The 16,588-nt window shown below is 41.6% G+C and overlaps 1 protein-coding gene across 4 annotated transcripts in view; it reads left to right on the top strand.

Annotated features, from left to right (window-relative positions):
• Positions 1 to 16,588, top strand: part of MAST2 (microtubule associated serine/threonine kinase 2) — a 175,652-nt gene that overhangs the window by 9,046 nt on the left and 150,018 nt on the right. For all 4 annotated transcript variants that reach the window (XM_070941371.1, XM_070941372.1, XM_070941370.1 and 1 more), the window contains exons 2-3: positions 4,031 to 4,178; positions 5,569 to 5,711. In XM_070941371.1, the coding sequence (XP_070797472.1) occupies positions 4,031 to 4,178; positions 5,569 to 5,711 (291 nt within the window). The remainder of the gene's footprint in view (positions 1 to 4,030; positions 4,179 to 5,568; positions 5,712 to 16,588) is intronic.

The raw sequence follows: 16,588 nt of genomic DNA, 5'->3' as shown, positions 1-16,588 counted from the left end.
AGACAAAGAGCGGGGATAGAAATATTTACTAAAGTTAAATAAACTCAATCCTTCAGAGTCACCTCACTTGAAGAATCCCACTTTGGATCCAGAGATTTATAAGTATTTCCAACATTCTCTCTTTGGAGAAGATTAAAAGTGGACTATCTGGACTCCCTACAATCAGGGTTCTGGCAAAGATATGAGATGTCATTAGGTATATTAGTAGATTACTTTGTTGGGACCTGGATGGAAATATATATCTATTCTGATTCTTTTAGACTTCTCACTGGTTTTCATATTATTGACCATGATATCCTTCTGGACTTCCAAAGAGGGTTGGGGACACTGAGTTCCAGTGGTTCTACTCCTTCCTTTGGTGGATAGTTCCAGTTGGTGGAGGGGAGGGCAGGAGAGATCTGCCTGATGGCCACTCCCTTGCAAATGTTTATATTAATCTTTAAAGCCCTAATATGGCTTGTCACCTAGTTATCTGCAGGGTCTCATTCTCTCATCAAAATTAGAACTGGCCAGTTAGGCTTCCTAGGAGAAACTATCAGTGGTGTCCAACTTTAGGAAGATTGGGGAGAGAAGGGAGGTTCAGTAGTGCTGATTTTTAATGGCTGTGCCAGTTCTCTAGACTGGCTTTTTAGTGGATATTTCATTGGACCCCAGCCTGATTTCCTTCCAGAATCTGCTTAAAACAGAACTTTTCTAGAGGGCATTTGGGCCTGGAGTCCATCTTAGTTTTATTAATTTATTCTGTGTTTTTATTAGTGTGTAGACCTTTTCTTTATATAACTTTTATTGTATATTGCTTCTGTGTATCAAGGACCAAGAGTCCTTAGGAATTATGAACTTGGATGATGATGACGAAGACAGAAAACCATTCCAGGGAAAGGATAGTTAGTAATTTGATATTAGTTATCATTTGTCTCCCAGTCACCTCAATCTAGATCTTGGTGACTGATTTGATTGAAGTTTCAGTCTCAGGTTTCTGATGATAAATGCTAGTCCTTTCCATAATAAACTACATTTGTCCACAGCTTTGCTCTGGAAAATACTTGGATCTGAATTATTTTACCAAAATCAGATTGCTAGAGAATATCTATGTCATAGGATAGGTAAATTCTTATAGGATACTTTTCTGGGTCCTATACTAGTGCAGGTCCTAGGTAGGGGAGAAGTAGGGATAATTCTTAGTGATAACTTGAAGGTAATAGGCTTTGAGTGCGCATATGTGATGGTTGCAAGGACAAATTAAGGATTTTCCTCATGTTTTTCTGCCTTGCTGCATGACAGATTCTCTTCATAGGTTCTTGGATTTTATTGCAGACTTGGATTGGAAAAACCTGTTGTCCCTGGCTTTTATGCTGGAGTACTTTTATTTTCAGTTTATGAGGGGGCAGAATCTCTGGGAAAACCTGAGAGTTCATGACCTCCATTCAACTGGGTTTTCTGAGGGAGTTTCAGCTCTGACTCATGCAGGTGATTTACACATGTAGTTGGTTTTTGTCCCAGAACAGCTGGTACATGATCTGAAGGGCTATGTTGTATGAGGTCTTTGGATATGGTTGAATTACTTCCTGATTTCCTTGAGTCTAGTTATTGTTTCAAATCACTGAGTATTGTTAGAAACTCTGCCTCATTTTATGAATCCCGACACTTGAGAATATTCTCAATATATTGAATGCCTGGTGAGTTAATTCGAGGTTGCCAAAGTGCTGAGAAAATCATTCCAGGTATCCTCTTCCTTTCTTCAGATTCTTGGGGTTCAATGGTTTAGTGAAGATCTGTGGGAGATAAAGCAGTAGAAGAAGCTCTTAGAGCAGAGGTGACGGAAGACTGAATAAGAACTTGACAGAACATGTGAAGCAGTTCATGTTCAAACCTATGCAGTGGTGTTCAGAGAGCAAATTATTCATACTCCTCCACCCTTACTATATCAGTGCCTTAGTAGCTAGATTTGCTGCAATCAGGACTCTGCATAGCTGGAATCTGAAGAGTTATCAGAAATAAAATTTTGCAGTATGAACTGGAATTCCTTTAATCTTGTGAATTCTGAAGAATTGCATAGTATACTGGATAGATTATCAACACAACATTGGGAGAGGGAGGTGATGACAGGCACCTTGAAAGAGACACAGTGGTATATCTTTGGTTGAAGAGATTGTCCCTAGATCTGGCTTTACAGATAGTCCTCATTTAAAGATAGTAATTGGGACAGGCAATTCTGCGCTAAGCAACATAGTTGTAAAGTGCAATATCACATGACTATGCCATGATGGAAGTTGCAGCAGTCCCAGTTGCCATCATTAGGTGAGTCCAACTATGCAGTCACAGTATTCCATGGTTGTGATCACCCTTTGCAACCTTATGGTAGCTTTTCCATTGATTTTGAATAATTACCCTTATGCTATATATTAGATAATATAAAACTCATACAAAACTATAGTCATATAAGTTTATTTCTTTTTAAATGGATTGAAGGAGAAATTACCGCCCAAAAAGTACCCCTCAGACCAGAAACCTATCTACTAGGTATATTGACAAAGGACTATAAAAAAGAGACACAATACTTGATAATACACATCTTAACCGCAGCTAGAATCGTCTTCGCACAAATGTGGAAATTGGAAAACACGCCACCAGAAGAGAAAATAATACAAAAAATTATGGAATGTGCAGAAATGGATAAATTGACCAGAGAAATACAAGGAAAAGAAGATACAGACTTTTACTTAATTTGGCAAGAATGGTACAAATGGTTAGATAAAAAAGACACGAAAAAAGAGAATACCACCCAAGGACACAAAAATAAGCAAACAAAAGGAAATATCGTTATATAAACATTGATACAAGATGAAAGATAATATATATAGATATATTGATATATAATTACCGAAGTAACTCTACTTTCAAAGTGCAAGTTATATGACTTGATTTCATTGTATAGTTAGTTTATGTCTAGTTTGTTTTAACGTCTATGTCTATATGTGTATGTTTGTTTACAATAAAAAATTAAAAAAAAAAAAATTAAATGGATTGAAGGGGCCCCATGCAGTGGAAATCAAACTTGTGATTTGAAGATTTTTCTGTCTTAATAAATAGTAAGAAAAAAAGTAAATTCCAAAGTGGGTAAACAGATGAGATTTGAGATTTTTGAGTCCCCAAAAAAGGCTACATTAATGATTGAGAGCATGATGGGGTCCTGTGACTCTCAGTTGATCATAAACAACTGCGTGTTTCTGCCATCAACTCACCTGAAACAGCTGTCTGGAGTGCCTATGGGTAATCTCAAAATCTAATCTTCATCTGGAGAAAATTTTCAGCAGTCTGAATCCTATATCCAGCTGCTTTTCAACTGTAATGTCACCCATGGTCCATGGAACATCAGTTTGCCATTTCCCCACCAGAACTGATTCCAGGAAGGGGATTTTCCTAACCCTTTTCACTCGGGATTCAAATCAGGGTAAGACACAGAAACTGATGACACAAGATCTACATAGGAACCTGGGATGAAGCGCAATACTCTTAATGCTTTGGGATTTTTCAGTGGCCTTTGATACCTTTGACCATGATATCCATCTGGACTTACTGCAGCGTGGGATAACACAAGTCTAACTTATAATTAGCTAAAATCTAATAAAAACAATTAAAATTCCAAGAAAATTAAGGGTCAAAGCAACACATTTGAAGTGCCCAGAAAAATATTGAAAACCAGTGTAAGATTATTAAACTTGAGTGTAATGAGGTCCCAATATTATGCACTAGTTAATAGCCTAATTGGTATATTTTACACCATTTGAAATTTCCAATACTTTTCATGGATGCCTTATGTACTGTATATTAATTCTCTTTTGCATGACAGTAAATCAGAACTTAAGAATGGCAACATTTTTCATTTAATACAATAGCTGCACTTCAAATTATTAAAATAGTTTTGTGTTAATACATTTCTTATCTATTTCTATTAGGGAATCAAAACCATGCAAGTCCTCATGAACTTTTGTAGAGTAAGCTTACTCTATTTTTTTGCCTTTTTTTCTAGGATGTTGTAACAGAATCCATTCCTTTGCGCTGCCGAAAATTCAGCAATCCTGACATCTTTTCATCTACTGGAAAAAGTAAACTCCAGCGACAACTGAGCCAGGATGACTGCAAGCTGCGAAGAGGTAGTTTAGCCAGCTCTTTATCAGGTAATTTAGTGCAATTATATAATAGCTTGATTTTAAACTTTGACCAGTGTAAAGTAAAGATGTAGAAACTATGAAATTAAGAACTATAACTTAAAAATATATGCTTAAAATCTGTAAGAACAATGATAGAATTAAAATTGGTTTATTCAGCATATATCAAATTACAAATATAGTAGCAATATAATATTGCATGGTTAAACCATTTGCAGATATATACAATTTAGTTTCATATCACAAATAAACAAGGTATTTGTTGATGCCTTGTGTGATGACCCCGGATAAGGCACAAAAGCCACACAGCCAGCTGAGAATTCAAACTCCCCTTTAATGCTCCAAATTTCCCCAAATGCTCCCATGTTCTTGGCAAATCCCAGAGCAAAGCGTGCGTGTGCACACACACAGCAGCTTATTTTATTTTATTTTATTTTATTAGTCATATTTCTATGCTGCCCATTCTCCGAGGACTCTGGGCGGCTTACACCAAAGACAGTATACTAAATAGCATATTGCCCCCTAATAATCTGGGTCCTCATTTTATTCACCTTGGAAGGATGGAAGGCTGAGTCAACCTTGAGCCGGTGAGATTTGATCCGCTGATCTGCTGAACTAGCAGTCAGCTGAAGTAGCTGCAGTACTGCACCCTAACCACTGCGCCATCTCGGCTCTTTATAGTTCAGCAAAGCAAAGGAACTGGGAAATGAGTCCACGAAGCAAGGAACAAACAATGAGTCCATGAAGCAAGGAAGACACAAGCAGTCTTGCAAACTCCAAATGTTTGCAACGGCAGACAAAACCTACAAATTCAGCGTTTGTTCCCAACAAACGCCCCTTCCCACAGCGTCTCCCTAAATTTCAGTCGCCAGGTGTGCCTTGTGAAGAGGGGCAGGGCATTCTCCTCCCGAGTCATTGTGTCAGCCTTTGCTGTTGATGCCTTTTCTCCACTCTCCGTGCTCAGGGATCACGAGGGGGCGGTCCTTGCTCATCGCCTGAGCTCCATCGCTCCTCATTTCCACTGCTTGCCGTTCCTTGGTCATCCTGCCCCCGTTCCTCCCTGCTAACAAGCCATCCCAATCCTGAGGGGCCCTGGACTGCCTCGTCCTGCTGCTCCTCACATTTCTCCGAAACCAATGAAGCTGCTCCCTCGATCTCCGTCGGCTCCAGCTCTGGCTCATCCTCCTCCACTGATTCAGGCTCTGATGGCATGACACCTTGGCTGCATCATTTAAATATATGTGATCAAGAGCTCTTTTTGTAAAACGTCTTATCCAGAGCCAATGTGATTTAAGACATTTGTGTTAAAATTGTTCCTTTAAGCTCATTCATTGTATTCTATAATTGAAGTGTTGCAAATTTGTGAATGAACAACTAAAACAGACTTTTTTCCTTAAAGGAAAGCAGTTACTTCCATTATCCACAAGTATGCACAGTGGAGTGGCACACACATTAGGACAGCCATCTGGGGAATCATCAAATCTGGTCCGCATGAGAAATCAATCATTAGGACAATCTGCTCCATCACTTACAGCTGGTTTGGTATGTTTCAATATATTTTTTTACAAATTTATTAAAGCAGGTTATAGAGAAAAAAGGCCATAGCTTCTCTATAGATTTTTCTAATTATTCCAGTGATTTATAATGTTTTGATTTTGAAGTTATTCTTCATATTTTAGTATATATTTGTAAAAAAAATAGGGCAAAAAAAGGATAACTATATTTTATTAGTCACAATGAGCACCATTCCTACTTTTTCTGAAATATTTAAAAAAATTACCTTGGACTTCCAACCTGGATTAAACTATTTGGCAGCTGAGAGTTTTAGCAGTTGATCTTATGAGGTAAGACACTTATGAGTGTCTGTACTTTGGCCTTTATATGTGAATTAGTCCCCTTCCTGATATGTGTACACTTATGCTTATTTACCTAAGGCTTTGGAGAACTGAGCTTCTTTGTCATTCATAAAGGGAATTCTCAATTTACGAGCGGTTGTTTAACCATTTGAAATTATGAATGCTTGGAAAGGGTGCTTTATGATCAGTAAAGCTCTTCTGGTTGTTGTAAGACATGGCACTGCCCCTGGGTCATGTAATCATGACCTGAGTGCTTGGCAACCTATTCACCAGCACCCCATGCTCATTGATCGCCATTTGCAATTTTCTCTGCTCCCCGGTCAGCAGGGAAGATTGCAAGCTACTGTCACTTGACAAAGGATTTCCCTCCCTTCCATCTCCTTGTGATGGTGGAATCCTCAATGGGCTGCAGAAACAAAGCTGGGATCTTCAGATCTGAGCTTGGTTTCTCCAGTCCAGTGCAGAAGTTCCCTTCCATACATGGGAAGCTGCTTGCTTTCCTGCAGGTTGTCAAGTGCCCTGCAGGTTATTAAATGTTTTGCAAGTTATTAATAACTACACAGGTTGTTGACAAAGTGAAAGAACTGGCTGCCGAAGGAGTACAGGCAGTTCTTTCTCTTCATCAACTTAATAACCCACACAGTCTCAGTGACCATAATTGGGAGAGTTGGGATTGTGATTGCTGAGTGATTTAGTTACATGGGCATCTCGTTTAAAATCTTCTTCATTAAATGACTGAGATTCTGGTCCTAGTTGTAGTCGTATGTTGAAAACTACCTGTAATGGAGGCCTTCTGATTTCCAACCTATAATTATGGGGAAATAAAAATATTTGGCATATAGTCATAATGAATTCCTCAGCTTGGAATACCTAATCTCATTATGGCCCCTATAAACTTCAAAAGGTATTAAAATTATTGTGAGATTGTTCCAATTTTAATGTATTCTTTGGGGTTGTTTAACGTACTCTCTGGTTCAGAAAAATAAATTCTTCAGTTTACTTCTTCAGTTTACTGAAAAATTTCCTTATTAGTGTACTGAATGTGTCCATCCAATTTAATAATGCAAATCTCAGTGAAGGCTGAATTCTTCATGATTTTTAGTTGAATTGTTTAAGATGATGCAATTCGTTTGACTAAAACAAGATATTGAATTATAAAATTGAAAATAGAGCATGAATTTTCTTTTGTTTGATCTGTTAATTGTAGAATCCTGTTGATTTTAAAACTCCAAAATCATATTTAAATGTTTATGAATAATTGTAGCTGTGTAAAGAGCATACCTCATTTTTTTCTGGGACTTACATGGGAGTTTCATTGTGGTAAATTAAGCTAAGAGAGAGTGACTAGCTTAAGTTATCAAATCAAAGATTGGAGGCCCAAGATCTGGGCCTCCAATCCAAATCTAAACCCTAAACACTGCATTACATTGTTTTTGTGACATCTTAAACTTGTCAAATTTGTATTACAAGAAGCCTGTATTCTGCTATCCACTTAAAGCTCTCTGAAAACAAATGGCACATCTAAGTAAATGTATGTGCGCTTAGGAAAATTGTAAAGTGTCACAATCTTTATCTGTTCAAGATATATGATATGTATCTATTAATTTTGTGCATGTATGCATTGCAAAATGTTTTAAGGTACATCTTTAAGGTATGGAGACCGCAATTCTTTTTTCACATTGTATGAACTTCATGCTAGTGGTGCCATCTACTGGACAACATATACCTTTCGAAAAACCAGAAGAATACTTAAAAGAATTTTAAAAATAGGGTGATCTTAAGTAAGGGCTTGATGTTGAAGGAAAACCACATTAGTCAATACGGGAAGTCCTTGACTTATGACCACAATTGAGCCCAACATTTCTGTTGCTAAGTGAGACATTTGCTAAGTGAGTTTTGCCCCATTTTATGATCTTTCTTGCCACAATTGTTAAGTGAACCTCTGCAGTTGTTAGTCACATGGTTGTTAAGTGAATCTGGATTCCCCATTGTCTTTGCTTGTTAGAAATTTGCAAAAGGGGATTACATGACCCCGGGACACTGCAAACATCATAAATATGAGCCAGTTCTCAAGCATTTGAATTTTGATCATATGACCATGAAGATGGTGCAACGGATGTAAGTGTGAAAAATAGTCATAAATCAGTTTTTTCAATGCCGTTATGATTTCGAACAGTCACTAAATGAATTGTAAGTTGAGGACAACCTTTAGTAGCCAAAAAAAATTAGGAGTCTGGTTGTACACTTCATGAGATGTTGCTGTTCATGAAAGTTTATGTGTTTAATTTAAATCTGTTAAGTGGAAAAGGTGCTGTCAGACTCCAGCTGAACTTAAAGGATCATTCTGGTTTTTTTTTTAAAGCTAGTAATTAATTTATTTACTAAAATTATTTGCCACCCATCTCATTGTCACATGATTCTGAACAGCTTGCAATTCAATGCAACTGTTATTATAAAAGATTAAAATAGTAACAATAAATACATTAAATTTAAGAAATAGCTAAGATAGTGAGTGGGGCATATAGAATAGAGTGGAGATGGGAACATCCATTTAATCGAGCAACCACCTCTAGGATCATATAACCCCATCTGGGCCACAGGCCAACTGGCAGAGCCAGGTTTTAAGACCTTTATGGAAGGCCAAAAAGTTGGGACAGATCCTAATGGGTAGGATGTTCCAGGGGGTAGCTGCCATGGCTTCTCCTGGCTAGGAATCTTCATTAAAAATAACAATAACAATAAAACAATAAAACAGACATGCCTTGTTTAATTATTGATATATTCTGTATTATTCGAATGAGTACTCATAAATGAAATTTTGTTTTTTACAAATTAAAATATAACATAAAATTTATATTTGTCTAGAATCTGTAAGTTGTATGATAATAATTTTCTTAGAGTAAAATTAAATTCATAAGGATTTTTAATCTGGTAAAGCTTTAATGCAAAATTGCATGGCTGCAGAACTGCATTCTTATCCTTGTTTTGCTTAGGTGTTATATGAACTCATTAATTTGTTTCATGATTTTTCAAAAGTGCAAAGAATACAATTTACATTTCTTTGAACATTTTTAAAAATGTGGATTATGATAGCTGGAAAAAGCTTAATTAAGGTTGAGGGTAGAGCATGGCTTTGACTTTTTTATTTTTGGTAAAAAAATTATATTGTCTCCCAGTAGGATTAGCTTCCCATAGTGTGCTTGATAATTTTCAGCTAAACGTACATGGGAAGGTACTTAAAAAGAAATTAAGCCTGTATGGGTTTTTTACTCTAATTTTCTAATCTCCTAGTGATATGGCATGCTAAACAGATTTTTAGATAGCAAATAATAACTTTGTATGTATAGGTACTATATATAAAAGATTTGAGGTAAATGTCACATATAAACTATATAGGAGGGTTTTTTAATCTTTTCAAGCTCTAGTTTCCTGAATAACCTTGTGATTTTGAAATATGGTAGAGAATAGTGTTCAGTGGAGTATATTTCTCTCCGTTCTCCTTGGTGAGGGACTTTTCCCATGTGAAAGGGAGAATTTGAAACGGTGTGTTGTGGTCTCTTGTATTGTTCGTTTTACTGTAAATAACTGCCCACACTGCTGCCATTGCCTTTTAGTGAATGGGCCAAGTAAGTCTGATAATTGCTATATTTGCTTATCTCTGCAGATTTGGCCGATCTGAAGCCATCAATTACTGTTAGAATGGCAGAATTCTGCATTGCTGTTTGCAGAGTTAGGCATATGTTGATTCAGGGGTTTAATTGTTACATATTTAGGTAATTGTGCCAGCTGTTTCAGGCAGCTGGATAGTGTTCATTTTGATACTCATGCCAGTTGGTCCAATTCAGTGTTTATTGTATATTATGAATTGCAGCACTGTATTGTGCCTTCATAATATGTTAGAATATTAAGATAAAGGTATCCTTTGACTTAATGACTCATTGTTTAGTGGATATTTGAAATGATGATAGATCACCCCCCCCCCAAAGCTAGTTGTGACCCAATTTTGAAGTTCCTATATCAGCTCCCTACATGTCGCTTGCTAACTGTCCTGCATTTATGGCTGGTTGCAGTGCTCTACAATTATGTGACCATGATTAGCAATGGTTTTGCTAGAAATATTTTTCTTAACATGCCTAATTCTCTCTTTCATGGACCACAATGGGCAGAAACATGTTTTGTAATTAGTGATTTTTATTCTTTTAACAAACTTGTAGGATCACATACTGTATTGTCCTACTTGGATTTGCACATTTTAACATTTTCCTATTATTAAAGATGTTTGTCATTCTATTAGAGTAACAACTTTTCCTCATTTATATGTAACCTAGCAATGATTAATTAAACCTGTTTTCCTTGTCAGACAGAACTATCTTGGTCTTCAGTATATTTGTTTCCTGTTTTATTGTGCTATATCAGCTAGCTAACATTTGCTATAAAATATTCCAATTCCCATCTCCTTGCTTATATATTATGCATAATATCCTTTACCCACACCTGCACCTAATGTCATCACAAGCATTCCCTATAAATTTATCTATGTGCATTAACTAACTAAACATTGCACAAAATTATTTCTTGCTCAGTGCTCACCTGTTTGCTAAGCATTCTATTTATTCTCATGTATGCTTTACTTTATATTTTATACTACCATCATTGCATTCAGCAACCATCCTTTAAAAACATATTCATGCAAAACATATCACAAATCAGGCCCATTTATTTTATTACTTTTTTATTAACTAACATACAATAAAATTACTTTCTTACGTTCATAAATTTCTATGTGATTTACTAAAAACCAAAAATCTGTTCTGCAGACTTTCTGCTTAACATGAGGTAACATCTTCTCACAAGTAGCCTTTTGTCCCGTCTCACTCAGAATGCAGTTAAATACATTCCTTCCCATGGTGAGTAAACTCATTCCCCTGTAGTTTCTATTTTCACTCTTCTTTTCTTTCCGTTTGTCTAATAGAACAAAAATGGCATTCTTCCTATTTCAATAGAAGAAAATATATGTAACTCAGGGTTGAACTGTGGAGTCCTTGGTGCTCTCTGTGCTTGGTTGTTCACTGGCAGACATTTCATTGGGGGAATGTGGAATTTGCTTCCTGTTTACATACAGTAGCTTGCGTTGCCACTGTTGGTGGTGGTATGGTTTGTTTTGAAACAAAAAATCATAACGCATCACCTCCAACAGCCAAGATCCAGATTCATAGGGATTACCACCAGACAACCAAGCAAGGAACAATAGTCTAATCAAGGAACTACAAAGGAAAAAACTGTACTGAGGATGTCACCATCCTCATTTATGACTAATTTCTCATCAATATTTTTCTTGGAAATTGACATTGATGGTATTCATTTCTAATTCACTCTTTGATGTATTACTAAATTACATTGATTTGACTCTGCATTTCCCCCCTTTTTAAGTTTAATGTTCATGTTCTTTTTTATTATATTTTGCAAATATTTTATTTTCTCTATATGTATTATGCAATGTTTCCTCATTTATTTGTAGAAATGATTTTTAATATAATATTTTGTCATCCACAGTCTCTTTCGAACAAGCATCCTTTTTCCTACTTGCCATTAATTTAACTCCACATATTTTTCCAGTGTGCTGCTCTTACAATCCATAGCTGGGTTGTTTCCTCATTTGCTTGACTCGACTGGGTGACATTTTTTCTACTTTCTTCGTGCTGTGGTCACGCCCCCAATTCCCATCATGCACCAGTCTTTCACTCAGTCTCTGACAAGACTGGTGGAATTTTTCTTCGTGCCTTCTTGTTGTAGTGCGTTTAGGACTTTTTCTTTATTGTTTTATTGAAATTTTTCCTTCGGTGAAAGCTTTTTGAGTTTGCCTGCTGCTGGGTGTCGTGACGTGTCTGGGGCTCCAGGCCGTCCCACGCCCACTCTCTTGCCAATCGCCAGTTGCAGCTGGGGGATTCCGACCCTTAGGGGCAGTTCCCTTCCTGAGGCATTTAGCCGCCGGTGTGTGTGTTGGGTTCCCGGTCCGCCGGCATACCCACCCTCACCATCACCCTTTTATAGCTCTCGGTAGTGGCGACTCCAGAGTTGCTGCACAGTTTGCTCTGCAGGCTCTGACATTGGCAGAATTGCTCCTGGTGCGGAGCGGCGGGAGTGCTCTCGCCCGCTACCCGATTTCTTCCCTGATCAAGGCAGCAAGGCTTCGGAGATCACTTGGGACTGCTTCTGGCTCGTTGTGGTGAGAGGCTTGGGGCGTCCATCAGTGGCGTAGCTGTGACACCATTTTCCGTTTACCGCCCGGCTTGTTGCCTGACCGCCATTTTGGAACAATCCTTCCCACCACATTTCGTCCAGTCCCGAGCGCCATTTTGGCTTGCCCGTTTTACACTCTGGCGGCTGCCATTTTGGTTGAGGGCGAAAGCCACCATTGTGTTGCCCTGCCTGATTGCTCCGCTAAGGCGACCATATTTGTTGAGGGCAACTGCCGCTGTCTACGGAGGCCCGTGCGGGACTGCTGAGGCCGTTAATTTCTGTTGAGGGGAACGCCATTTTGTTGGGGGCCTTTGTTTTCGTGGCTCTTCTACCCTTTTGATTCAACGCCGGAGCTCCATCTCTGGAATAGACTGCGGCAGTAATTCATTTTCAGCCATCAGTGGGCCGCCCCTGGTTTACCTAGAGTCCTTGCTAACTAGCACCAGGTGGTCCAGTGTTTACACCAATTCCACCGTGGGGCTTTTGGACAATTTGGCCCGTTTTCCTGGGTCATTTCCATAAACTGTCGAGTCCTACCGGAGCTCGCCATCGATGGGGGGTGTGGGAGATGAAGGAGTGGAGATAAGCAGCCGCAGCGAACACACAAACAGTTCCTGGATAGCAGCATTCAGGGCGATGATTGATGACGTTGCCGGGCCTCTCCGATTCTGCTGTCCTCGCTGCTCTGGTGCTCGCAGCTGTTACTGTTAAGGGAGTGGGGGGTGCTTGATTGATAATCACCGGATGTATGTTTAAGGGGCTGAGTTTTTGTTAAATAGCGCTGTGGTGTGATTACACCCAGCGCTGACTTTGAACCAAAACACCGACTTGTACTTTACTTTTGACTGCAAGCTTATCATTGCCAAAGTAAACCCTGATTCTCTGTGCGTTACTGGTGATTATTTCCTATCGCAGTTCTGAACGAACGACAAGCCGAGATAGACGTCCAGGAGGGTGTCCTGTGCGATTGTGAGGGCCCTTGATGTCTCGAGCCATCCTCTTCTTCAACTGTAAATAGTTACTTCCTGTTTTTTTTTTTTTTAAAAAATCTCTCTCTCTATATATATATTGTTAGTTTGATGGCGGTAATGGTGGACTCTTCACTGTCTTCAGACCTTGAGCACGAGGCCAGTCCACCTAGGTCTTCGGCCAAACACAAGGCTACTCGTCGAGTACGCTCGGTGTCTTTCTCTCAGCCCGCCCGCCAGCCCAAATCGTCCCTGGCGGAGGAAAAGGACGGGTTGAGACGCCACAAAGCGCTCGAGCGCCAGTGCGAGAATGCACAACAAGCAGCTGTTTCTTCGGTTTTCGCTCCTGACTGGCCGACTCCTCCGTCTGTGCACCCCCCTTTGGTTGCTGATGTGCCAGGGGATCACCTTCCAACCCCGACTCCAGGGGGGGCACCTTCGGGCGCTGGGGATTTTTTGATTCGTTCCCGAAGCCTCTCCAAGTGGGCGTCGCTGTCTTTGACAGATGTTTCTGCGGTTGGGTTGACTGACCCTACTCCGCCGTTGCCACACCAACCAACAGCGACATTCACACTGACTGCTGCGGGCCTCCGCAGATGGATTTCCAGACCCTGTTGTCTTCTGCGCTATCCTCCTTGCTGTCCGCTGGCATTCAACAGGCATCCCTTCAGCCGCCCCAGGCTCCGTTGCCGCAACCGCTCTCTCGTCCGGCTGGTCAGTTCCGATCTCGGTCGCCTGCACGTGTGGATATGGCCTCCTTGGAAGATTCTGAACGTGATGAGGCGGCTCCAGAGGACATTGAGCTTTCTGATGACGAGGATATGTTTCCGGATGCTCCGGCTTTCTCGGGCTTGTTCAGGCCGTCCTTATTTAAGTCGCTCTTGCATAAGGCGCGTCAGACAACTAACATGGGAATTCCTGAGGCGTTGCCTAGCAAGCCTTCCTCTTCGGCCGGGCCCCATGATGTTCTCTTTTCTTCTTCCAAGCCGGGCAAGGATTTCATCCAAAACTTTTTTCGGACGTTCTGCAGTTGCCTTGGTCTCAACCTGGGTCTCTAACGGCCCCTAGTAGTCAGGATAAGAGACTGTATTGCGCAGCTCTGGAGTTGGAGGGACTTTTGGCCCTACCGATTGTTGACCCACCGGTGGCGAGTCTGACATCCTCTTCCTTACTTTCCGCTGATTATCTCGACGCTCTCAAGTCTGAGGACCGGAAGATGGAACTTGCTTTTCGTAAAACGCACCAGGCAGTGGCCTGGGCGATCAAAACTGCAACGGCAACCTCTTTCTTCAACAGAGCATCGCTGATTTGGCTGCGTCAACTCCAGGAGAGGCTGCCCCCGGAGGCAGGATATAAATAAACTACATCAGGATATAAATAAAATTGTGGCAGCCACTGAGTACTCGGCAGACGCCTCATTAAACTCGGTGAAATTTGCTTCGCGAGCCTTGGCATCTTCTGTGACTTCTTGCCACCTTTTTTGGCTGGAGGGCTGACGTCAAAGCCAAATGGAGACTGGCAGCTGCACCTTACTAAGCCTTAATCTATTCGGGTCCATTCTTGATCCGGTGGTGGTGGAGGATAAAGATAAGCAGAAAGTTCTACCGACTTTGTACCGCAGACCGGAGTGTTATACACTCTACTCACAGCGCCAGCCCTTTCAGACTTCCTCAGGACCCAGGGGGTCCTATTCGCAGTGCCCCTTCTTTCATGAGGTCGATCGTTCTACTGATAGACAGCGATTTAGAGACGAGGCAGAAGTTCCTCGTCCATCAAACGTCCCTTCCGTGGTTCTGGGTACAAGCAGTTTTGCCGGGGGAAGTGACTGCAGGACGCTAGGCCCCATTGGCGGCCGTCTACAACTTTTTTACCGCCAATGGGAGCACTCAACCATGGACGCTTGGGTTCGCCGTACCATCACCTCCGGCCTCACCATCGAGTTCGTTGGTCGCCCTCCATCTCGCCATGTCTGCTGTCCGGCCCCTTCTTTGGTCGAGAAGGACAGGCTGCTGCGGGAGGAGATTCATTTTCTCTTACGTATCAAGGCGATAGAGCCGGTGCCGTCGGATCAGCGCGGAACAGGCTTCTATTCTGTCCTGTTTTTGGTTCCCAAGAACTCCGGGGGATAGAGAGGCATTTTGAACTTAAAACATCTGAATCTGTCGGTATGTTACTGCAGATTCATAATGCACTTTCTCCGCTTCATCCTAGGGGGGTTCGACGAGGGAATCTTCTGCAATCTGTCGACCTCAGGGAGGCATACCTCCATGTCCTGGTGAACCCCGCCCATCGGCGGGTACCTACGATTCCAGTATGGGAACGACCATTATCAGTATTGTGCCATGCCCTTTGGGCTATCCTTAGCCCCATGGACGTTCACCAAACTTGTGGCAGTCGTAGTGACGACACTCCGGGCCCTGCTGGTGAGGGTCTTATGTTACCTTGACAGCATCCTGGTCCTGTCGTCTTCCAGAGAGCAAGCCCTGCGGGATCTCGATCTGGTGATCAGGGGCTTCCAGAGTCATGGGTTCTCGATAAACGTTCCAAAAAGCCATTTAACCCCGGCAACCCGGCTTCAACATCTTGGGGCAATAATAGACTCTGTACAGACCGGACCCAGAGTATTTCCGACTTGATCCGTCTGGTTGTGGCGCACCGGTCAGTTCCGCTTCTCCATCTCTCACAACTGTTGGGGAAGATGGTCTTGTGTTTTTCGATCGTGCCTTGGGCTCACCCCTACATGAGACCTCTGCAATGGTTCCTCCTCCCCTTCCAACGGTCTGGCCGCAGCGACTCGCTCCACAAGGTCGCCCTTCCTCCCCAGATACAAGGTCGCCCTTCCTCCCCAGATATGTCTGTCACTGCGCTGGTGGTTGGGCCCAGCCCTGACTCGAGGCTCCTTCTTTCTGGAACCGAACCATCTGACGCTGACGTCCGACGCCAGTCTTCTAGGTTGGGGGGCACATTTCCGCAATCTGATGGTGCAGGGCCGTTGGTCTAGCCCCATCTGGAGGGTCAGCACATCTTGGTCCTCACGGACACCGTCTCCGCCAAGGCCCATGTGAACAAGGAAGGGGGCACAAGGTCCAGGGCCCTGATGTCAGAGGCGAAACATCTCTTGGCCTGGGCGGAGCAGCACGTCCTTTCCCTCGTGGCAGACCATATCTCGGGTGTCGACAACGTTCGCACCGATTGGCTCAGCAGGGAGCTGATAGAGCCGGCAGAGTAGCAACTTCACCCCAGACTGTTCTGGGAGGTGACGCTTCGATTCGGGATGCCAGTGGTCGATCTCTTTGCCAGTCAATCGAACGCTCAGCTTCCCCACTATGTGACCAGATATCCATGCCCGACGACG

Source organism: Pituophis catenifer, unplaced genomic scaffold (assembly GCF_029215685.1).
Source record: "Pituophis catenifer annectens isolate HBS135680 unplaced genomic scaffold, rPitCat1.0.hap2 SCAF_3, whole genome shotgun sequence".
In the NCBI taxonomy this organism is placed as follows: Eukaryota; Metazoa; Chordata; class Lepidosauria; order Squamata; family Colubridae; genus Pituophis; species Pituophis catenifer.
This window is presented reverse-complemented; position numbering and strand designations above follow the sequence as displayed.